We start from the raw sequence: 26517 nt of genomic DNA on the forward strand, positions 1-26517 counted from the left end.
CACTGACCCACCGTGCTGCCCTGGTCCACAGCACCGTGAGGCAGCAGTGCTAACCACTGTCCCACCGTGCTGCCCTGGCCCTGAGCACCGTGAGGCAGCAGTGCTAATCACTGTCCCACCGTGCTGCCCTGGTCCTGAGCTGTGAGGCAGCAGTGCTAACCACTGACCCACCGTGCTGCCCTGGCCCTGAGCTGTGAGGCAGCAGTGCTAACCACTGACCCACCGTGCTGTCCTGGCCCTGAGCTGTGAGGCAGCAGTGCTAACCACTGTCCCACCGTGCTGCCCTGGTCCTGAGCTGTGAGGCAGCAGTGCTAACCAGTGTCCCACCGTGCTGCCCTGGCCCTGAGCTGTGAGGCAGCAGTGCTAACCACTGTCCCACCGTGCTGCCCTGGCCCTGAGCTGTGAGGCAGCAGTGCTAACCAGTGTCCCACCGTGCTGCCCTGGCCCTGAGCTGTGAGGCAGCAGTGCTAACCACTGACCCACCGTGCTGCCCTGGTCCACAGCACCGTGAGGCAGCAGTGCTAACCACTGTCCCACCGTGCTGCCCTGGCCCTGAGCACCGTGAGGCAGCAGTGCTAACCACTGTCCCACCGTGCTGCCCTGGACCACAGCACCGTGAGGCAGCAGTGCTAATCACTGTCCCACCGTGCTGCCCTGGCCCTGAGCACCGTGAGGCAGCAGTGCTAACCACTGACCCACCGTGCTGTCCTGGCCCTGAGCTGTGAGGCAGCAGTGCTAACCACTGACCCACCGTGCTGCCCTGGTCCACAGCACCGTGAGGCAGCAGTGCTAACCACTGTCCCACCGTGCTGCCCTGGTCCACAGCACCGTGAGGCAGCAGTGCTAACCACTGTCCCACCGTGCTGCCCTGGCCCTGAGCACCGTGAGGCAGCAGTGCTAACCACTGACCCACCGTGCTGCCCTGGCCATGAGCACCGTGAGGCAGCAGTGCTAATCACTGTCCCACCGTGCTGCCCTGGCCCTGAGCACCGTGAGGCAGCAGTGCTAACCACTGACCCACCGTGCTGTCCTGGCCCTGAGCTGTGAGGCAGCAGTGCTAACCACTGACCCACCGTGCTGCCCTGGTCCACAGCACCGTGAGGCAGCAGTGCTAACCACTGTCCCACCGTGCTGCCCTGGTCCACAGCACCGTGAGGCAGCAGTGCTAACCACTGTCCCACCGTGCTGCCCTGGCCCTGAGCACCGTGAGGCAGCAGTGCTAACCAGTGTCCCACCGTGCTGCCCTGGTCCTCAGCACCGTGAGGCAGCAGTGCTAACCACTGTCCCACCGTGCTGCCCTGGCCCTGAGCTGTGAGGCAGCAGTGCTAACCACTGTCCCACCGTGCTGCCCTGGTCCACAGCACCGTGAGGCAGCAGTGCTAACCACTGTCCCACCGTGCTGCCCTGGACCACAGCACCGTGAGGCAGCAGTGCTAACCACTGACCCACCGTGCTGCCCTGGTCCACAGCACCGTGAGGCAGCAGTGCTAACCACTGTCCCACCGTGCTGCCCTGGCCCTGAGCTGTGAGGCAGCAGTGCTAACCACTGTCCCACCGTGCTGTCCTGGCCCTGAGCCGTGAGGCAGCAGTGCTAACCACTGACCCACCGTGCTGCCCTGGTCCTGAGCTGTGAGGCAGCAGTGCTAACCAGTGTCCCACCGTGCTGCCCTGGCCCTGAGCTGTGAGGCAGCAGTGCTAACCACTGTCCCACCGTGCTGCCCTGGTCCACAGCACCGTGAGGCAGCAGTGCTAACCATTGACCACCGTGCTGCCCTGGTCCTCAGCACCGTGAGGCAGCAGTGCTAACCAGTGTCCCACCGTGCTGCCCTGGCCCTGAGCCGTGAGGCAGCAGTGCTAACCAGTGTGCCACCGTGCTGCCCTGGTCCACAGCACAGTGAGGCAGCAGTGCTAACCACTGTCCCACCATGCTGCCCAATGTTTCCAAGAATGAGCTGTGCCAGTTGTGTGGCTGGTCCTGATATTAACAATCTTTCTCCTCAAACAGATTACCTCCCGAAAGCAATGCTGACAGTTCTGCGGAAAAGTCAGGTGTTCTTACGAGGAGAGACTCTCAATGTGACATGCACGGCTCCCATTGCCTTCTCCAAGATGACAATGTACCTCTACCAGAACGACGGGCCAGCCAGCGAGGCGCTGATGTCAGCCCAGGCGAGCGAGGACACTGCCACCTTCACAGTGCGCGGAGTGAACGGCACGCAGAGCGGCAATTACACCTGTGTTTACGAGATGGATATCGAGGGCGACCTTTACACTTCCACCCAGAGTGAAGCCATATCCATCACAGTGCGAGGTGAGCTGGAATCTGCCTTCCAGCATCCAGGGGACAATCGTGGGAACATTCCCCGGGATTCACTCACCCCGGGGCCAGCAAAGGTGAAAAAAGGTCACGGTCCCACTGCAGCTCCCTCACTGGATTCCCAATCCAGTCACATTCCTTCCCTCACTGTATTCCCAATCCACTGACATTCCCACTACACCTCCCTTACTGTATTCCCAATACAGTGACTTTCCCACTGCACCTCCCTCACTGTATTCCCAATCCAGTGACATTCCCACTGCACATCCCTCACTGTATTCCCAATCCAGTGACATTCCCACTGCACCACCCTCACTGTATTCCCAATCCAGTGACATTCCCTCTACACCTCACTCACTGTATTCCCAATCCAGTGACATTCCCACCCTCACTGTATTCCCAATCCAGTTACATTCCCACCCTCAATGTATTCCCAATCCAGTGACATTCCCACTACACCTCCCTCACTTTATTGCCAATCCAGTGACATTCCCACTGCACCTCCCTCACTGCATTCCCAATCCAGTAACATTCCCACCCTCACTGTATTCCCAATCCAGTGACATTCCCACTGCACCACCCTCACTGTATTCCCAATCCAGTGACATTCCCACCCTCACTGTACTCCCATTCCACTGACATTCCCACTGCACCACCCTCACTGTATTCCCAATCCAGTGACATTCCCACTGCACCTCCCTCACTGTATTCTCCATCCAGTGACATTCCCACTACACCACCCTCACTGTATTCCCAATCCAGTGACATTCCCATCCTCACTGTATTCTCAATCCAGTGATATTCCCACAGCAACTCCCTCACTGTATTCCCAATCCAGTGACATTCCCACTGCACCTCCCTCACTGCATTCCCAATCCAGTGACATTCCCACTGCACCACCCTCACTGTATTCCTAATCCAGTGACATTCCCACCCTCACTGTATTCCCAATCCAGTGACATTCCCACTGCACCACCCTCACTGTATTCCCAATCCAGTGACATTCCCACCCTCACTGTTTTCCCAATCCAGTGACATCCCCACTGTTCCCCCTCACTGTATTCCCAATTCAGTGACATTCCCACTGCACCAGTCTCACTGTAATCCCAATCCAGTGACATTCCAACCCTCACTGTATTCCCAATCCAGTGACATTCCCACTGCAGCACCCTCACTGAATTCCCAATCCAGTGACATTCCCACTGCTCCAGCCTCACTGATTTCCAATCCAGTGACATTCCCACTGCACCACCCTCACTGTATTCCCAATCCAGTGACATTCCCACTGCACCAGTCTCACTGTATTCCAAATCCAGTGACATTCCCACCCTCACTGTATTCCCAATCCAGTGACGTTCCCACTGCATCACTCTCGCTGTATTCCCAATCCAGTGACATTCCCACCTTCACCGTTTTCCCAATCCAGTGACATTCCCACTGCACCATCCTCACTGTATTCCCAATCCAGTACATTCCCACTGCACCACCCTCACTGTATTCCCAATCCAGTGACATTCACTCCCTCACTGTATTCCCAATCCAGTGACATTCCCACTGCACCATCCTCACTGTATTCCCAATCCAGTACATTCCCACTGCACCACCCTCACTGTATTCCCAATCCAGTGACATTCACTCCCTCATTGTATTCCCAATCCAGTGACATTCCCACTGCACCACCCTCACTGTATTCCCAATACAATGACATTCCCACTGCAGCACACTCACTGTATTCCCAATCCAGTGAATTTCCCACTGCACCACCCTCACTGTATTCCCAATCCAGTGGCATTCCCACTGCACCACTCTCACTGTATTCCCAATCCAGTTACATTCCCACAATCACTGTATTCCCAATCCAGTGACATACCCTCCCTCACTGTATTCCCAATCCAGTGAATTTCCCACTGCACCACCCTCACTGTATTCCCAATCCAGTGACATACCCTCCCTCACTGTATTCCCAATCCAGTGACATTCCCACTGCACCACCCTCACTGTATTCCTAATCCAGTGACATTCCCACCCTCACTGTATTCCCAATCCAGTGACATTCCCACTGCACCACCCTCACTGTATTCCCAATCCAGTGACATTCCCACCCTCACTGTTTTCCCAATCCAGTGACATCCCCACTGTTCCCCCTCACTGTATTCCCAATCCAGTGACATTCCCACTGCACCAGTCTCACTGTAATCCCAATCCAGTGACATTCCAACCCTCACTGTATTCCCAATCCAGTGACATTCCCACTGCAGCACCCTCACTGAATTCCCAATCCAGTGACATTCCCACTGCTCCAGCCTCACTGATTTCCAATCCAGTGACATTCCCACTGCGCCACCCTCACTGTATTCCCAATCCAGTGACATTCCCACTGCACCAGTCTCACTGTATTCCAAATCCAGTGACATTCCCACCCTCACTGTATTCCCAATCCAGTGACTTTCCCACTGCATCACTCTCGCTGTATTCCCAATCCAGTGACATTCCCACCTTCACCGTTTTCCCAATCCAGTGACATTCCCACTGCACCATCCTCACTGTATTCCCAATCCAGTACATTCCCACTGCACCACCCTCACTGTATTCCCAATCCAGTGACATTCACTCCCTCACTGTATTCCCAATCCAGTGACATTCCCACTGCACCATCCTCACTGTATTCCCAATCCAGTACATTCCCACTGCACCACCCTCACTGTATTCCCAATCCAGTGACATTCACTCCCTCACTGTATTCCCAATCCAGTGACATTCCCACTGCAGCACACTCACTGTATTCCCAATCCAGTGAATTTCCCACTGCACCACCCTCACTGTATTCCCAATCCAGTGGCATTCCCACTGCACCACTCTCACTGTATTCCCAATCCAGTTACATTCCCACAATCACTGTATTCCCAATCCAGTGACATACCCTCCCTCACTGTATTCCCAATCCAGTGAATATCCCACTGCACCACCCTCACTGTATTCCCAATCCAGTGACATACCCTCCCTCACTGTATTCCCAATCCAGTGACATTCCCACTGCACCACCCTCACTGTATTCCTAATCCAGTGACATTCCCACCTTCACTGTATACCCAATCCAGTGACATTCCCACTGCACCACCCTCACTGTATTCCCAATCCAGTGACATTCCCACCCTCACTGTTTTCCCAATCCAGTGACATCCCCACTGTTCCCCCTCACTGTATTCCCAATCCAGTGACATTCCCACTGCACCAGTCTCACTGTAATCCCAATCCAGTGACATTCCAACCCTCACTGTATTCCCAATCCAGTGACATTCCCACTGCAGCACCCTCACTGAATTCCCAATCCAGTGACATTCCCACTGCTCCAGCCTCACTGATTTCCAATCCAGTGACATTCCCACTGCACCACCCTCACTGTATTCCCAATCCAGTGACATTCCCACTGCACCAGTCTCACTGTATTCCAAATCCAGTGACATTCCCACCCTCACTGTATTCCCAATCCAGTGACTTTCCCACTGCATCACTCTCGCTGTATTCCCAATCCAGTGACATTCCCACCTTCACCGTTTTCCCAATCCAGTGACATTCCCACTGCACCATCCTCACTGTATTCCCAATCCAGTACATTCCCACTGCACCACCCTCACTGTATTCCCAATCCAGTGACATTCACTCCCTCACTGTATTCCCAATCCAGTGACATTCCCACTGCACCATCCTCACTGTATTCCCAATCCAGTACATTCCCACTGCACCACCCTCACTGTATTCCCAATCCAGTGACATTCACTCCCTCACTGTATTCCCAATCCAGTGACATTCCCACTGCACCACCCTCACTGTATTCCCAATACAATGACATTCCCACTGCAGCACACTCACTGTATTCCCAATCCAGTGAATTTCCCACTGCACCACCCTCACTGTATTCCCAATCCAGTGGCATTCCCACTGCACCACTCTCACTGTATTCCCAATCCAGTTACATTCCCACAATCACTGTATTCCCAATCCAGTGACATACCCTCCCTCACTGTATTCCCAATCCAGTGAATTTCCCACTGCACCACCCTCACTGTATTCCCAATCCAGTGACATTCCCACTGCACCACCCTCACTGTATTCCTAATCCAGTGACATTCCCACCCTCACTGTATTCCCAATCCAGTGACATTCCCACTGCACCACCCTCACTGTATTCCCAATCCAGTGACATTCCCACCCTCACTGTTTTCCCAATCCAGTGACATCCCCACTTTTCCCCCTCACTGTATTACCAATCCAGTGACATTCCCACTGCACCAGTCTCACTGTAATCGCAATCCAGTGACATTCCAACCCTCACTGTATTCCCAATCCAGTGACATTCCCACTGCAGCACCCTCACTGAATTCCCAATCCAGTGACATTCCCACTGCTCCAGCCTCACTGATTTCCAATCCAGTGACATTCCCACTGCACCACCCTCACTGTATTCCCAATCCAGTGACATTCCCACTGCACCAGTCTCACTGTATTCCAAATCCAGTGACATTCCCACCCTCACTGTATTCCCAATCCAGTGACTTTCCCACTGCATCACTCTCACTGTATTCCCAATCCAGTTACATTCCCACAATCACTGTATTCCCAATCCAGTGACATACCCTCCCTCACTGTATTCCCAATCCAGTGAATTTCCCACTGCACCACCCTCACTGTATTCCCAATCCAGTGACATTCCCACTGCACCACCCTCACTGTATTCCTAATCCAGTGACATTCCCACCCTCACTGTATTCCCAATCCAGTGACATTCCCACTGCACCACCCTCACTGTATTCCCAATCCAGTGACATTCCCACCCTCACTGTTTTCCCAATCCAGTGACATCCCCACTTTTCCCCCTCACTGTATTCCCAATCCAGTGACATTCCCACTGCACCAGTCTCACTGTAATCCCAATCCAGTGACATTCCAACCCTCACTGTATTCCCAATCCAGTGACATTCCCACTGCAGCACCCTCACTGAATTCCCAATCCAGTGACATTCCCACTGCTCCAGCCTCACTGATTTCCAATCCAGTGACATTCCCACTGCACCACCCTCACTGTATTCCCAATCCAGTGACATTCCCACTGCACCAGTCTCACTGTATTCCAAATCCAGTGACATTACCACCCTCACTGTATTCCCAATCCAGTGACTTTCCCACTGCATCACTCTCGCTGTATTCCCAATCCAGTGACATTCCCACATTCACCGTTTTCCCAATCCAGTGACATTCCCACTGCACCATCCTCACTGTATTCCCAATCCAGTACATTCCCACTGCACCACCCTCACTGTATTCCCAATCCAGTGACATTCACTCCCTCACTGTATTCCCAATCCAGTGACATTCCCACTGCACCATCCTCACTGTATTCCCAATCCAGTACATTCCCACTGCACCACCCTCACTGTATTCCCAATCCAGTGACATTCACTCCCTCACTGTATTCCCAATCCAGTGACATTCCCACTGCACCACCCTCACTGTATTCCCAATACAATGACATTCCCACTGCAGCACACTCACTGTATTCCCAATCCAGTGAATTTCCCACTGCACCACCCTCACTGTATTCCCAATCCAGTGGCATTCCCACTGCACCACCCTCACTGTATTCCCAATCCAGTGGCATTCCCACTGCACCACTCTCACTGTATTCCCAATCCAGTGACATAGCCTCCCTCACTGTATTCTCAATCCAGTGAATTTCCCACTGCACCACCCTCACTGTATTCCCAATCCAGTGACATACCCTCCCTCACTGTATTCCCAATCCAGTGACATTCCCACTGCACCACCCTCACTGTATTCCTAATCCAGTGACATTCCCACCCTCACTGTATTCCCAATCCAGTGACATTCCCACTGCACCACCCTCACTGTATTCCCAATCCAGTGACATTCCCACCCTCACTGTTTTCCCAATCCAGTGACATCCCCACTGTTCCCCCTCACTGTATTCCCAATCCAGTGACATTCCCACTGCACCAGTCTCACTGTAATCCCAATCCAGTGACATTCCAACCCTCACTGTATTCCCAATCCAGTGACATTCCCACTGCAGCACCCTCACTGAATTCCCAATCCAGTGACATTCCCACTGCTCCAGCCTCACTGATTTCCAATCCAGTGACATTCCCACTGCACCACCCTCACTATATTCCCAATCCAGTGACATTCCCACTGCACCAGTCTCACTGTATTCCAAATCCAGTGACATTCCCACCCTCACTGTATTCCCAATCCAGTGACTTTCCCACTGCATCACTCTCGCTGTATTCCCAATCCAGTGACATTCCCACCTTCACCGTTTTCCCAATCCAGTGACATTCCCACTGCACCATCCTCACTGTATTCCCAATCCAGTACATTCCCACTGCACCACCCTCACTGTATTCCCAATCCAGTGACATTCACTCCCTCACTGTATTCCCAATCCAGTGACATTCCCACTGCACCATCCTCACTGTATTCCCAATCCAGTACATTCCCACTGCACCACCCTCACTGTATTCCCAATCCAGTGACATTCACTCCCTCACTGTATTCCCAATCCAGTGACATTCCCACTGCACCACCCTCACTGTATTCCCAATACAATGACATTCCCACTGCAGCACACTCACTGTATTCCCAATCCAGTGAATTTCCCACTGCACCACCCTCACTGTATTCCCAATCCAGTGGCATTCCCACTGCACCACTCTCACTGTATTCCCAATCCAGTAACATTCCCACAATCACTGTATTCCCAATCCAGTGACATACCCTCCATCACTGTATTCCCAATCCAGTGAATTTCCCACTGCACCACCCTCACTGTATTCCCAATCCAGTGACATACCCTCCCTCACTGTATTCCCAATCCAGTGACATTCCCACTGCACCACCCTCACTGTATTCCTAATCCAGTGACATTCCCACCCTCACTGTATTCCCAATCCAGTGACATTCCCACTGCACCACCCTCACTGTATTCCCAATCCAGTGACATTCCCACCCTCACTGTTTTCCCAATCCAGTGACATCCCCACTGTTCCCCCTCACTGTATTCCCAATCCAGTGACATTCCCACTGCACCAGTCTCACTGTAATCCCAATCCAGTGACATTCCAACCCTCACTGTATTCCCAATCCAGTGACATTCCCACTGCAGCACCCTCACTGAATTCCCAATCCAGTGACATTCCCACTGCTCCAGCCTCACTGATTTCCAATCCAGTGACATTCCCACTGCACCACCCTCACTGTATTCCCAATCCAGTGACATTCCCACTGCACCAGTCTCACTGTATTCCAAATCCAGTGACATTCCCACCCTCACTGTATTCCCAATCCAGTGACTTTCCCACTGCATCACTCTCGCTGTATTCCCAATCCAGTGACATTCCCACCTTCACCGTTTTCCCAATCCAGTGACATTCCCACTGCACCATCCTCACTGTATTCCCAATCCAGTACATTCCCACTGCACCACCCTCACTGTATTCCCAATCCAGTGACATTCACTCCCTCACTGTATTCCCAATCCAGTGACATTCCCACTGCACCATCCTCACTGTATTCCCAATCCAGTACATTCCCAATGCACCACCCTCACTGTATTCCCAATCCAGTGACATTCACTCCCTCACTGTATTCCCAATCCAGTGACATTCCCACTGCACCACCCTCACTGTATTCCCAATACAATGACATTCCCACTGCAGCACACTCACTGTATTCCCAATCCAGTGAATTTCCCACTGCACCACCCTCACTGTATTCCCAATCCAGTGGCATTCCCACTGCACCACTCTCACTGTATTCCCAATCCAGTTACATTCCCACAATCACTGTATTCCCAATCCAGTGACATACCCTCCCTCACTGTATTCCCAATCCAGTGAATTTCCCACTGCACCACCCTCACTGTATTCCCAATCCAGTGACATACCCTCCCTCACTGTATTCCCAATCCAGTGACATTCCCACTGCACCACCCTCACTGTATTCCTAATCCAGTGACATTCCCACCCTCACTGTATTCCCAATCCAGTGACATTCCCACTGCACCATCCTCACTGTATTCCCAATCCAGTACATTCCCACTGCACCACCCTCACTGTATTCCCAATCCAGTGACATTCACTCCCTCACTGTATTCCCAATCCAGTGACATTCCCACTGCACCACCCTCACTGTATTCCCAATACAATGACATTCCCACTACAGCACACTCACTGTATTCCCAATCCAGTGAATTTCCCACTGCACCACCCTCACTGTATTCCCAGTCCAGTGGCATTCCCACTGCACCACTCTCACTGTATTCCCAATCCAGTTACATTCCCACAATCACTGTATTCCCAATCCAGTGACATACCCTCCCTCACTGTATTCCCAATCCAGTGAATTTCCCACTGCACCACCCTCACTGTATTCCCAATCCAGTGACATACCCTCCCTCACTGTATTCCCAATCCAGTGACATTCCCACTGCACCACCCTCACTGTATTCCTAATCCAGTGACATTCCCACCCTCACTGTATTCCCAATCCAGTGACATTCCCACTGCACCATCCTCACTGTATTCCCAATCCAGTACATTCCCACTGCACCACCCTCACTGTATTCCCAATCCAGTGACATTCACTCCCTCACTGTATTCCCAATCCAGTGACATTCCCACTGCACCACCCTCACTGTATTCCCAATACAATGACATTCCCACTGCAGCACACTCACTGTATTCCCAATCCAGTGAATTTCCCACTGCACCACCCTCACTGTATTCCCAGTCCAGTGGCATTCCCACTGCACCACTCTCACTGTATTCCCAATCCAGTTACATTCCCACAATCACTGTATTCCCAATCCAGTGACATACCCTCCCTCACTGTATTCCCAATCCAGTGAATTTCCCACTGCACCACCCTCACTGTATTCCCAATCCAGTGACATACCCTCCCTCACTGTATTCCCAATCCAGTGACATTCCCACTGCACCACCCTCACTGTATTCCTAATCCAGTGACATTCCCACCCTCACTGTATTCCCAATCCAGTGACATTCCCACTGCACCATCCTCACTGTATTCCCAATCCAGTACATTCCCACTGCACCACCCTCACTGTATTCCCAATCCAGTGACATTCACTCCCTCACTGTATTCCCAATCCAGTGACATTCCCACTGCACCACCCTCACTGTATTCCCAATACAATGACATTCCCACTGCAGCACACTCACTGTATTCCCAATCCAGTGAATTTCCCACTGCACCACCCTCACTGTATTCCCAATCCAGTGACATTCCCACTGCACCACCCTCACTGTATTCCTAATCCAGTGACATTCCCACCCTCACTGTATTCCCAATCCAGTGACATTCCCACTGCACCACCCTCACTGTATTCCCAATCCAGTGACATTCCCACCCTCACTGTTTTCCCAATCCAGTGACATCCCCACTTTTCCCCCTCACTGTATTCCCAATCCAGTGACATTCCCACTGCACCAGTCTCACTGTAATCCCAATCCAGTGACATTCCAACCCTCACTGTATTCCCAATCCAGTGACATTCCCACTGCAGCACCCTCACTGAATTCCCAATCCAGTGACATTCCCACTGCTCCAGCCTCACTGATTTCCAATCCAGTGACATTCCCACTGCACCACCCTCACTGTATTCCCAATCCAGTGACATTCCCACTGCACCAGTCTCACTGTATTCCAAATCCAGTGACATTACCACCCTCACTGTATTCCCAATCCAGTGACTTTCCCACTGCATCACTCTCGCTGTATTCCCAATCCAGTGACATTCCCACCTTCACCGTTTTCCCAATCCAGTGACATTCCCACTGCACCATCCTCACTGTATTCCCAATCCAGTACATTCCCACTGCACCACCCTCACTGTATTCCCAATCCAGTGACATTCACTCCCTCACTGTATTCCCAATCCAGTGACATTCCCACTGCACCATCCTCACTGTATTCCCAATCCAGTACATTCCCACTGCACCACCCTCACTGTATTCCCAATCCAGTGACATTCACTCCCTCACTGTATTCCCAATCCAGTGACATTCCCACTGCACCACCCTCACTGTATTCCCAATACAATGACATTCCCACTGCAGCACACTCACTGTATTCCCAATCCAGTGAATTTCCCACTGCACCACCCTCACTGTATTCCCAATCCAGTGGCATTCCCACTGCACCACTCTCACTGTATTCCCAATCCAGTTACATTCCCACAATCACTGTATTCCCAATCCAGTGACATAGCCTCCCTCACTGTATTCTCAATCCAGTGAATTTCCCACTGCACCACCCTCACTGTATTCCCAATCCAGTGACATACCCTCCCTCACTGTATTCCCAATCCAGTGACATTCCCACTGCACCACCCTCACTGTATTCCTAATCCAGTGACATTCCCACCCTCACTGTATTCCCAATCCAGTGACATTCCCACTGCACCACCCTCACTGTATTCCCAATCCAGTGACATTCCCACCCTCACTGTTTTCCCAATCCAGTGACATCCCCACTGTTCCCCCTCACTGTATTCCCAATCCAGTGACATTCCCACTGCACCAGTCTCACTGTAATCCCAATCCAGTGACATTCCAACCCTCACTGTATTCCCAATCCAGTGACATTCCCACTGCAGCACCCTCACTGAATTCCCAATCCAGTGACATTCCCACTGCTCCAGCCTCACTGATTTCCAATCCAGTGACATTCCCACTGCACCACCCTCACTGTATTCCCAATCCAGTGACATTCCCACTGCACCAGTCTCACTGTATTCCAAATCCAGTGACATTCCCACCCTCACTGTATTCCCAATCCAGTGACTTTCCCACTGCATCACTCTCGCTGTATTCCCAATCCAGTGACATTCCCACCTTCACCGTTTTCCCAATCCAGTGACATTCCCACTGCACCATCCTCACTGTATTCCCAATCCAGTACATTCCCACTGCACCACCCTCACTGTATTCCCAATCCAGTGACATTCACTCCCTCACTGTATTCCCAATCCAGTGACATTCCCACTGCACCATCCTCACTGTATTCCCAATCCAGTACATTCCCACTGCACCACCCTCACTGTATTCCCAATCCAGTGACATTCACTCCCTCACTGTATTCCCAATCCAGTGACATTCCCACTGCACCACCCTCACTGTATTCCCAATACAATGACATTCCCACTGCAGCACACTCACTGTATTCCCAATCCAGTGAATTTCCCACTGCACCACCCTCACTGTATTCCCAATCCAGTGGCATTCCCACTGCACCACTCTCACTGTATTCCCAATCCAGTAACATTCCCACAATCACTGTATTCCCAATCCAGTGACATACCCTCCATCACTGTATTCCCAATCCAGTGAATTTCCCACTGCACCACCCTCACTGTATTCCCAATCCAGTGACATACCCTCCCTCACTGTATTCCCAATCCAGTGACATTCCCACTGCACCACCCTCACTGTATTCCTAATCCAGTGACATTCCCACCCTCACTGTATTCCCAATCCAGTGACATTCCCACTGCACCACCCTCACTGTATTCCCAATCCAGTGACATTCCCACCCTCACTGTTTTCCCAATCCAGTGACATCCCCACTGTTCCCCCTCACTGTATTCCCAATCCAGTGACATTCCCACTGCACCAGTCTCACTGTAATCCCAATCCAGTGACATTCCAACCCTCACTGTATTCCCAATCCAGTGACATTCCCACTGCAGCACCCTCACTGAATTCCCAATCCAGTGACATTCCCACTGCTCCAGCCTCACTGATTTCCAATCCAGTGACATTCCCACTGCACCACCCTCACTGTATTCCCAATCCAGTGACATTCCCACTGCACCAGTCTCACTGTATTCCAAATCCAGTGACATTCCCACCCTCACTGTATTCCCAATCCAGTGACTTTCCCACTGCATCACTCTCGCTGTATTCCCAATCCAGTGACATTCCCACCTTCACCGTTTTCCCAATCCAGTGACATTCCCACTGCACCATCCTCACTGTATTCCCAATCCAGTACATTCCCACTGCACCACCCTCACTGTATTCCCAATCCAGTGACATTCACTCCCTCACTGTATTCCCAATCCAGTGACATTCCCACTGCACCATCCTCACTGTATTCCCAATCCAGTACATTCCCACTGCACCACCCTCACTGTATTCCCAATCCAGTGACATTCACTCCCTCACTGTATTCCCAATCCAGTGACATTCCCACTGCACCACCCTCACTGTATTCCCAATACAATGACATTCCCACTGCAGCACACTCACTGTATTCCCAATCCAGTGAATTTCCCACTGCACCACCCTCACTGTATTCCCAATCCAGTGGCATTCCCACTGCACCACTCTCACTGTATTCCCAATCCAGTTACATTCCCACAATCACTGTATTCCCAATCCAGTGACATACCCTCCCTCACTGTATTCCCAATCCAGTGAATTTCCCACTGCACCACCCTCACTGTATTCCCAATCCAGTGACATACCCTCCCTCACTGTATTTCCAATCCAGTGACATTCCCACTGCACCACCCTCACTGTATTCCCAATCCAGTGACATTCCCACTGCACCAGTCTCACTGTATTCCAAATCCAGTGACATTCCCACCCTCACTGTATTCCCAATCCAGTGACTTTCCCACTGCATCACTCTCGCTGTATTCCCAATCCAGTGACATTCCCACCTTCACCGTTTTCCCAATCCAGTGACATTCCCACTGCACCATCCTCACTGTATTCCCAATCCAGTACATTCCCACTGCACCACCCTCACTGTATTCCCAATCCAGTGACATTCACTCCCTCACTGTATTCCCAATCCAGTGACATTCCCACTGCACCATCCTCACTGTATTCCCAATCCAGTACATTCCCACTGCACCACCCTCACTGTATTCCCAATCCAGTGACATTCACTCCCTCACTGTATTCCCAATCCAGTGACATTCCCACTGCACCACCCTCACTGTATTCCCAATACAATGACATTCCCACTGCAGCACACTCACTGTATTCCCAATCCAGTGAATTTCCCACTGCACCACCCTCACTGTATTCCCAATCCAGTGGCATTCCCACTGCACCACTCTCACTGTATTCCCAATCCAGTAACATTCCCACAATCACTGTATTCCCAATCCAGTGACATACCCTCCATCACTGTATTCCCAATCCAGTGAATTTCCCACTGCACCACCCTCACTGTATTCCCAATCCAGTGACATACCCTCCCTCACTGTATTCCCAATCCAGTGACATTCCCACTGCACCACCCTCACTGTATTCCTAATCCAGTGACATTCCCACCCTCACTGTATTCCCAATCCAGTGACATTCCCACTGCACCACCCTCACTGCATTCCCATTCCAGTGGCATTCCCACCCTCACTGTTTTCCCAATCCAGTGACATCCCCACTGTTCCCCCTCACTGTATTCCCAATCCAGTGACATTCCCACTGCACCAGTCTCACTGTAATCCCAATCCAGTGACATTCCAACCCTCACTGTATTCCCAATCCAGTGACATTCCCACTGCAGCACCCTCACTGAATTCCCAATCCAGTGACATTCCCACTGCTCCAGCCTCACTGATTTCCAATCCAGTGACATTCCCACTGCACCACCCTCACTGTATTCCCAATCCAGTGACATTCCCACTGCACCAGTCTCACTGTATTCCAAATCCAGTGACATTCCCACCCTCACTGTATTCCCAATCCAGTGACTTTCCCACTGCATCACTCTCGCTGTATTCCCAATCCAGTGACATTCCCACCTTCACCGTTTTCCCAATCCAGTGACATTCCCACTGCACCATCCTCACTGTATTCCCAATCCAGTACATTCCCACTGCACCACCCTCACTGTATTCCCAATCCAGTGACATTCACTCCCTCACTGTATTCCCAATCCAGTGACATTCCCACTGCACCATCCTCACTGTATTCCCAATCCAGTACATTCCCACTGCACCACCCTCACTGTATTCCCAATCCAGTGACATTCACTCCCTCACTGTATTCCCAATCCAGTGACATTCCCACTGCACCACCCTCACTGTATTCCCAATACAATGACATTCCCACTGCAGCACACTCACTGTATTCCCAATCCAGTGAATTTCCCACTGCACCACCCTCACTGTATTCCCAATCCAGTGGCATTCCCACTGCACCACTCTCACTGTATTCCCAATCCAGTTACATTCCCACAATCACTGTATTCCCAATCCAGTGACATACCCTCCCTCACTGTATTCCCAATCCAGTGAATTTCCCACTGCACCACCCTCACTGTATTCCCAATCCAGTGACATACCCTCCCTCACTGTATTCCCAATCCAGTGACATTCCCACTGCACCACCCTCACTGTATTCCTAATCCAGTGACATTCCCACCCTCACTGTATTCCCAATCCAGTGACATTCCCACTGCACCATCCTCACTGTATTCCCAATCCAGTACATTCCCACTGCACCACCCTCACTGTATTCCCAATCCAGTGACATTCACTCCCTCACTGTATTCCCAATCCAGTGACATTCCCACTGCACCACCCTCACTGTATTCCCAATACAATGACATTCCCACTACAGCACACTCACTGTATTCCCAATCCAGTGAATTTCCCACTGCACCACCCTCACTGTATTCCCAGTCCAGTGGCATTCCCACTGCACCACTCTCACTGTATTCCCAATCCAGTTACATTCCCACAATCACTGTATTCCCAATCCAGTGACATACCCTCCCTCACTGTATTCCCAATCCAGTGAATTTCCCACTGCACCACCCTCACTGTATTCCCAATCCAGTGACATACCCTCCCTCACTGTATTCCCAATCCAGTGACATTCCCACTGCACCACCCTCACTGTATTCCTAATCCAGTGACATTCCCACCCTCACTGTATTCCCAATCCAGTGACATTCCCACTGCACCATCCTCACTGTATTCCCAATCCAGTACATTCCCACTGCACCACCCTCACTGTATTCCCAATCCAGTGACATTCACTCCCTCACTGTATTCCCAATCCAGTGACATTCCCACTGCACCACCCTCACTGTATTCCCAATACAATGACATTCCCACTGCAGCACACTCACTGTATTCCCAATCCAGTGAATTTCCCACTGCACCACCCTCACTGTATTCCCAGTCCAGTGGCATTCCCACTGCACCACTCTCACTGTATTCCCAATCCAGTTACATTCCCACAATCACTGTATTCCCAATCCAGTGACATACCCTCCCTCACTGTATTCCCAATCCAGTGAATTTCCCACTGCACCACCCTCACTGTATTCCCAATCCAGTGACATACCCTCCCTCACTGTATTCCCAATCCAGTGACATTCCCACTGCACCACCCTCACTGTATTCCTAATCCAGTGACATTCCCACCCTCACTGTATTCCCAATCCAGTGACATTCCCACTGCACCATCCTCACTGTATTCCCAATCCAGTACATTCCCACTGCACCACCCTCACTGTATTCCCAATCCAGTGACATTCACTCCCTCACTGTATTCCCAATCCAGTGACATTCCCACTGCACCACCCTCACTGTATTCCCAATACAATGACATTCCCACTGCAGCACACTCACTGTATTCCCAATCCAGTGAATTTCCCACTGCACCACCCTCACTGTATTCCCAATCCAGTGGCATTCCCACTGCACCACTCTCACTGTATTCCCAATCCAGTTACATTCCCACAATCACTGTATTCCCAATCCAGTGACATACCCTCCCTCACTGTATTCCCAATCCAGTGAATTTCCCACTGCACCACCCTCACTGTATTCCCAATCCAGTGACATACCCTCCCTCACTGTATTCCCAATCCAGTGACATTCCCACTGTACCACCCTCACTGTATTCCCAATCCAGTGAATTTCCCACTGCACCACCCTCACTGTATTCCCAATCCAGTGACATACCCTCCCTCACTGTATTCCCAATCCAGTGACATTCCCACTGTACCACCCTCCCAATGGGCCGTTCAGGTTTTCAGACATTACGACATATTGAGCCTCTAACACGCGCAGGAGACCTTTCACCCCCCCCTCGTCAATGAACAATCTCTCCGTCTCTGCCTGAATAATATTCCCAGATTCTGCTCCCGCTTTTGAGGAAGAGAATTCCAGAGACTCGCCGTTCCCTGAGGGAATTAAATTCTCCTCATCTCCGTTAGAAATGGACGACCCCTTTATTTTTACCCCCCTCGTTCTAGATTGTTCCAGACGAGGAAACATCCTCTCCACATCCACCCTGTCAACACCCCTCAGCCTCTGAAAGGTTTGGACCAAGTCTCCTCTCAGTCTGATAAACTCCAGCGGACACAATCCCAACCTCTCCATCCTTTCCTCAGGGGAAATCCCGCCCATTCCTGGTGTTAGTCCAGGAAACCTTCTGGGAACTGATTCCAAAACATTGACATCTTTCCTTCAATAAGGAGACGGATTCTGTCCACACTCCTCCAGATGTGCTCGCCCCAATGTCCTGGACAACTGAAGCACATCCTCCCGACTTTTATATTCAATTCCCCCCCCCCCAATAAACAATAACATTGTTGACTTTCCCAGTGACTCGCTGCTCCTGTACTCCAGCCGTTTGTGATCCATCCACTCGGACCCCCAGATCCCTCTGTACCTTAGAGTTCTGTAATCTCCACCATTTAGACAATCAGTGTCTTTTTTTTTATCAATGAACTGGTGAGGGAGCCAGGGATCTAGGTTCAATTCCGGCAGGTTAGGTGGATTGGCCGTGTTAAATTGTCCCTTAGTGTCCAAAGATGCACAGGTTAGGTGGATTGGTCGTGTTAAATTGTCCCTTAGTGTCCAAAGATGTACAGGTTAGGTGGATTGGCCGTGTTAAGTTGTCCCTTAGTGTCCAAAGATGTACAGGTTAGGTGGATTGGCCGTGTTAAATTGTCCCTTAGTGTCCAAAGATGTACAGGTTAGGTGGATTGGCCGTGTTAAATTGTCCCTTAGTGTCCAAAGATGTGCAGGTTAGGTGGATTGGCTGTGTTAAATTGTCCCTTAGTGTCCAAAGATGTGCAGGTTAGGTGGATTGGCCGTGTTAAATTGTCTCTTAGTGTCCAAAGATGTACAGGTTAGGTGGATTGGCCGTGTTAAATTGTCCCTTAGTGTCCAAAGATGTGCAGGTTAGGTGGATTGGCCGTGTTAAATTGTCCCTTAGTGTCCAAAGATGTGCAGGTTAGGTGGATTGGCCGTGTTAAATTGTCTCTTAGTGTCCAAAGATGTGCAGGTTAGGTGGATTGGCCGTGTTAAATTGTCTCTTAGTGTCCAAAGATGTGCAGGTTAGGTGGATTGGCCGTGTTAAATTGTCTCTTAGTGTCCAAAGATGTACAGGTTAGGTGGATTGGCCCTGTTAAATTGTCCCTTAGTGTCCAAAGATGTACAGGTTAGGTGGATTGGCCGTGTTAAATTGTCCCTTAGTGTCCAAAGATGTACAGGTGAGGTGGATTGGCCGTGTTAAATTGTCTCTTCGTGTCCAAAGATGTACAGGTTAGGTGGATTGGCCGTGTTAAATTGTCCCTTAGTGTACAGAGATGTCCAGGTTAGGTGGATTGGCCGTGTTAAATTGTCCCTTAGTGTCCAGGGATGTACAGGTTAGGTGGATTGGCCGTGTTAAATTGTCCCGTATTGTACAGAGATTTGCAGGTTAGGTGGATTGGCCGTGTTAAATTGTCCCTTAGTGTCCAGGGATGTACAGCTTAGGTGGATTGGCCGTGTTAAATTGTCTCTTAGTGTCCAAAGATGTACAGGTTAGGTGGATTGGCCGTGTTAAATTGTCCCTTAGTGTCCAAAGATATACAGGTTAGGTGGATTGGCCGTGTTAAATTGTCCCTTAGTGTCCAGGAATGTACAGGTTAGGTGGATTGGCCGTGATAAATTGTCCCGTATTGTACAGAGATGTGCAGGTTAGGTGGATTGGCCCTGTTAAATTGTCCCGTATTGTACAGAGATGTACAGGTTAGGTGGATTGGCCCTGTTAAATTGTCCCGTATTGTACAGAGATGTGCAGGTTAGGTGGGTTTAAGGGGATAGGGCTGGAGGAGTGGGCCGAGGTCAGTTGCTCTTCCAAGAGGGTCGGGGCACCACCTGTATCTGACCTTCTCCTTTTCAAATTGATATGACTCTGTGACTTTCGTTTCAGACCACGCCCAGCAGCCAATAATCTACGGCCAGGGTCCTTTTGATACATTCCTCCGAGGTCACGGCCTGCGGATCGAATGCCGGGCCCCCTACGAGTTGGAGGACTTGCGTTTCTACCTCTTTAAAGATGGCGGCTACGAGCGCTCCGCAGTGGCATCGCAGACTGCCACCTTCTGGTTCAGGAATATCAGCCAAGAGAATGAAGGGAATTTCACCTGTCTGTACCAGGTGGGGATTGCTGGCAAGGTACAGAATACATCACTCAGCGACCCTCTGGAGGTCACCGTCGCAGGTTGGTGAATTGTGTTTGGTTTTGATGATACTCCTGGGCAATGAAGTCTTACTATCTCTTCCACTGCAATATTGTTGATGTGGACATGGAATATGGGAGGCCATTCTCCCCCTCCAGCCTGTTCGGCCACCCATTGGCTGAGCACCGACCTCGCTCCGTGTACACATCTTGCTGCCCGACATTCCGATCGCCTTTCGGTGAGCGGGGAACTGTCCATCTCGGGGCTCTGCTCAACCGCTCAGCTCTAATCGTCCATGGATGTTGGCGTGACTGGCAAGGCCGTCATTCTCTGCCCCTCCCGGGGTGTCCTTGAAGTGTATGACTTCCTCCTTAATTTCGGAGGGCAGTTCAGAGCATGTGTCAGACGCAGTATAACGTGGGACATTGTGGAGTTATCCACTGTGGATAGACAAACGGAAGGGCAGAGTTTAATCCAACTGCTGATACACTGGGAAATGTTGACCTCTTGGAGAAAGGGTCTGCATATGGCAAGCAGTGAGCAATGTTGACCTTCATTACAGGAGGATTTAGGTGCAGGAGCGAGGATGTCTTACTTCAGCTGTCCAGGGCCTTGCTGAGACCATACTGTGGGCAGTATTGGTGTCTAAGAAAGGATATATTTGCTCCCGAGGGAATGCAGTGAAGTTTCATCACCCTGATTCCTGGCTTGGCGGAATTGTCACATGAGGAGGGATTGAGGCCAACCTATTGAATATATTCAAGAAGGAATCGTTTTCGAGACCCTAAAGCTGTCCAGGGGTACGGGGAGAGGGTGGGGGAGTATGGTGTTGAGATAAAGATTCTGTCTGATGATCCCCTCGGTCGGGGAGTCTGGAACCAGGGGGCACAACCTCAGAATCGGGGGGCAGCCACTTAGTGAGGCGACGAGGAGAAATGTCTTCACACGGAGGGTTGTGAATCTTCGGGATTCTCTATCCGGAGGCTGCGGAAACTCAGTTACTGAGTGTGTTCAAAGCAGAGATTGACAGATTCACAATAAGGTAAAGGGTTATGGGGATAGTGGTTGTATAAAAGGCACTGACGTGTCCAACCAGCCATGATCTCTGGTCATCAATATTCCCACCAGAAAAGGGAATCTTAGAATCGCTGCAGTGCAGAAGGAGGCCATTCGGCCCATCGAGTTTGCACCGACCCTCTGAAAGAGCATCGCACCTAGGCCCCTGCCCCGCCCTATCCCAGTAACCCCACTAACCTTTTGGACACTAAGGGGTAATTTAGCACGGCCAATCCCCCTAACCTGCACATCTTTGGACTGTGGGAGGAAACCGGAGCACCCGGAGGAAACCCACGCACACACGGGGAGGATGTGCAGACTCCGCACAGACAGTGACCCAAGGCCGGAATTGTACCAGGACCTCTGAGGCAGCAGTGCTCACCACTGTGCCACCATGCCACCCCGGGTCCCTGGCGCTGTGATGCAGCAGTGCTAACCACTGTGTCACCGGGCCGCCCAGAAATTCCATTCATAAGATGTGCATACCGCTCATTTTGGAGGGTATTTTAGAGTCTGGCATCAGGCCAGGTAAGGACATTAGTGAAACCAGATGGGTTTAATGTAAATTGACAGATTTTTATTGAATTCAAGGGAGCGCCAATCTTTGAGCAAAGTTTAGTCTGAGGATGTGCTTTCCAAAGTCACTCTGGAACTAAATGGTACGTTTCCCGTACCGGCCTCCCCGAACAGGCGCCGGAATGTGGCGACTAGGGGCGTTTCACAGTAACTTCATTTGAAGCCTACTTGTGACAATAAGCGATTTTCATTTCATTTCATTTCATTTCAACCGCAGGCTCCAATGTTACCTGTCCCAAACAATGGAGATAACCTTGCGTTAGCTTCACAATCCTGTCCCCTTCAAATCTTCCAGTGTCGGTGAAATCACTCCTAAAGGTCCTCAAACAGGGGGAATAAAAGCAGACATCTTTGACCTGGCCATTTGATAGGACAAACCGTCAATCTTGCTGAAAGCAGGGAGATGTTGCTGAAACTTCGCACCTCGCAGTGATCAGGACAAACACAGGAATTCCAAATTTCAAAGGATCACAACGTTTGTGTGCTGGAGGAGGAAAGGGCGGACTGATCGGCAAGTCAACTCTGATTGGCTGGCACAGCCATGTAGAATTAAAGGGGAATCCAGAACCCCTGGGCATTCCAATGAAGTTGGAAAGCCTGGACATGTTCCTTTTGTTTGCAGAGAACGGGTGCCTGCGCAGGAATGTCCGTTACTTCGAGCATGCTTAAATTAGCCATTAAGCAACCGCATTAATTGACGGGATGTGGCCTTCGCTGGTTAGGCCAGCGTTTATTGCCCATCCCTAGTTGCCCTTCAGAGGGTGGTGGTGAGCTGCCTTGTTGAAACTCTGCAGTCCCTAAGGTGTACGTACACCCACAGTGCTGTTAGGGAGGGAGTTCCAGGATTTTGACCCAGTGACAGTGAAGGAACGGTCGATATATTTAGCTTACTGGTTGTTAGTGTGGCTATTGACGCACTCAGGTTTATCCAGTAAGTGCTGCCCAGTCACGGAATCGCAATTCACGATCAGGTGATTTGAGCAGCAGTGAAGTTGACCCTTTCTTTGTGAAGTCCGTAAACGTGGCGACCTCCTTCACTTCTCGGTTTCTGTCCACAGATGTGGTGTCGGAAGCCGTCAACCTGAGATTGTCAAGCGGGCCCAGCCCTTGCTCCGGAAGGTTGGAGGTGTTTTACAACGGCGCTTGGGGTACCGTGTGCAAGGACGGCTGGGGGATAGCCAACGGCGATGTGGTCTGCCGCGATCTCAGCTGTGGCTTTGCTGCCCTATCCACCGATGCTGCCGTCTACGGCGAAGGCAGGGGTCCAATCTGGCTGCACAATGTCCGGTGCTCGGGCACGGAGTCCTCCTTCTGGCTCTGCTCCTCCCGGTCACACCAAGCGCATACTTGCACCCATTCGGACGACGTTGGAGTTTCCTGCACGGGTAAGAATGTTGTGTTGATATTGAAGTGGATTATAACCCTAGCACCGAGTACAGAGAACCCGAGAGAGGGATCACTCCCTCCACAATCACCCTCCCCTGCCTTCCACTCCCTCCGCAATCACCCTCCCCTGCCTTCCACTCCCTCCGCAATCACCCTCCCCTGCCTTCCACTCCCTCCGCAATCACCCTCCCCTGCCTTCCACTCCCTCCACAATCACCCTCCCCTGCCTTCCACTCCCTCCACAATCACCCTCCCCTGCCTTCCACTCCCTCCACAATCACCCTCCCCTGCCTTCCACTCCCTCCGCAATCACCCTCCCCTGCCTTCCACTCCCTCCGCAATCACCCTCCCCTGCCTTCCACTCCCTCCACAATCACCCTCCCCTGCCTTCCACTCCCTCCACAATCACCCTCCCCTGCCTTCCAGTAGGAGGGTCAATAATTAGGGAGCATGGATTGAAGGGATCTTGCGATCCATTGGGTAGCATTCTTGCCTCTGAGCGCGACGCTTCGGGTTGGGGTCCTATCCCAGGACTTCATGGCGAAGGTCGGTACCTGCGTAAAGCAACCAAACCGGTTGAGTGCATCAATCTGCAAAGTCCTTCCAAAGATGGCAATGGCTGGCGGGGAGAGTGGGATGGACTCTACACTGCAAAACTGCTCTACACATCCAATCCAGATTGCATCATTCTGGAACAGGTCTACCCTTCCAATCCAGATTGCATCATTCTAGAACAGCTCAACCCTTCCAATCCGTATTGCATCATTCTGGAACTGCTTTGCCCTTCCAATCCAGATTGCATCATTCTGGGACAGCTCTACCCTCCCAAATCAGAGTGCACCATTCTATAACAGCTCTACCCCTTCTCATCCGTATTGCATCATTCTGGAACAGGTCTACCCTTCCAATCCAGATTGCATCATTCTGGGACAGCTCTACCCTCCCAAATCAGAGTGCACCATTCTATAACAGCTCTACCCCTTCTCATCCGTATTGCATCATTCTGGAACAGGTCTACCCTTCCAATCCAGATTGCATCATTCTGGGACAGCTCTACCCTCCCAAATCAAAGTGCACCATTCTATAACAGCTCTACCCTTCCAAACCAGATTGTATCATTCTGGAACAGCTATACACTTCCAATCCAGATTGCATCATTCTGGAATTGCTCTACCCTTCCATTCTATATTGCATTATTCTAGAACAGGTCTATCCTTCCAATCCAGATTGCATCATTCTGGAACAGGTCTATCCTTCCAATCTATAATGCATCATTCTGGAACAGGTCTACCCTTCCAATCCGTATTGCATAATTCTGGAACTGCTTTGCCCTTCCAATCCAGATTGCATCATTCTGGAACAGCTATACACTTCCAATCCAGATTGCATCATTCTGGAATTGCTCTACCCTTCCATTCTATATTGCATTATTCTAGAACAGGTCTATCCTTCCAATCCAGATTGCATCATTCTGGACCAGCTCTATCCTTCTAATCCAGATTGCATTATTCTAGAACAGCTCTACCCTCCCAAATCAGAGTGCACCATTCTGAAACAGCTCTACCCTTCCAATCTATATTGCATTATTCTAGAACAGGTCTACCCTTCCAATCCAGATTGCACCATTCTAGAACAGCTCTACCCTTCCAATCCAGATTACATTATTCTGGAACCACTCTACCCTTCCAAACCAGATTGCATCATTCTGGGACAGCTATACACTTCCAATCCAGGTTGCACCATTCTAGAACACCTCCACCCTTCCAATCCAGATTGCATTATTCTGGGACAGCTCTGCTTTTCCAATCCAGATTGCACCATTCTAAAACTGCTCTACACTTCCAATCCAGATTGCATCATAATGGCTTATATTCCTGTGGAAGCGATTTTAAACTCTGAGCAGGAAAATAGATTTTCTTCGCAGTCCGTTGTTTACAATTTGCCACGGTGTGATATGAGAATGTCTCTCCGAATTGCGCGGGAGAGACAGTACCTTCGCAAAAGCTTTTGAAGTTCTTTTGAAAATTGCTTGAGAGTTTTTTATTATCATTGTTTAATGTGAAGGGATATGAGGGGCCTCTGTGCTGTTTCATGTGTGGCACAGAGAAGGACGGTTTTAACATGTGTTGAAATGTTGCCATGTGTATGCGTTAAGGCTTCTGGGTATAAATGGCTAATGTTTGAATTTGTGTCCACCTTCTCAATTCCAGTGTTTGATATCCTAAATCCATCTGCATCCTAGCTAGAGATTCATGTATTTCCTCCACAGTATGTACCCAGAGGGAGGTGAGAATAGAGCAAAGGGTAAACTCAGACCGACCTCTGATGACAGCGACTGAAGATGTGCAGAAAGAGCCAAGTTGTAATAATGTCACTCGGGGTGACAGCTGAGATGCCCCTCAATCCTCCTGGAATGGAACATAGAACATTACAGCGCAGTACAGGCCCTTCGGCCCTCGATGTTGCGCCGACCTGTGAAACCACTCTAAAGCCCATCTACACTATTCCCTTATCGTCCATATGTCTATCCAATGACCATTTGAATGCCCTTAGTGTTGGCGAGTCCATTACTGTTGCAGGCAGGGCATTCCACGCCCTTACTACTCTCTGAGTAAAGAACCTACCTCTGACATCTGTCTTATATCTATCTCCCCTCAATT

General features: G+C 50.7%; 1 protein-coding gene across 1 annotated transcript in view; it reads left to right on the forward strand.

The window, feature by feature from the left end:
- Positions 1-26517, forward strand: part of LOC140411554 (uncharacterized) — a 245207-nt gene that overhangs the window by 23835 nt on the left and 194855 nt on the right. Inside the window, exons 4-6 of the mRNA XM_072500635.1 lie at positions 2006-2311; positions 20590-20880; positions 23530-23856. Coding sequence (XP_072356736.1) covers positions 2006-2311; positions 20590-20880; positions 23530-23856 — 924 coding nt within the window. The remainder of the gene's footprint in view (positions 1-2005; positions 2312-20589; positions 20881-23529; positions 23857-26517) is intronic.

This window comes from Scyliorhinus torazame, chromosome 4 (genome assembly GCF_047496885.1).
Source record: "Scyliorhinus torazame isolate Kashiwa2021f chromosome 4, sScyTor2.1, whole genome shotgun sequence".
Taxonomy (NCBI): domain Eukaryota; kingdom Metazoa; phylum Chordata; class Chondrichthyes; order Carcharhiniformes; family Scyliorhinidae; genus Scyliorhinus; species Scyliorhinus torazame.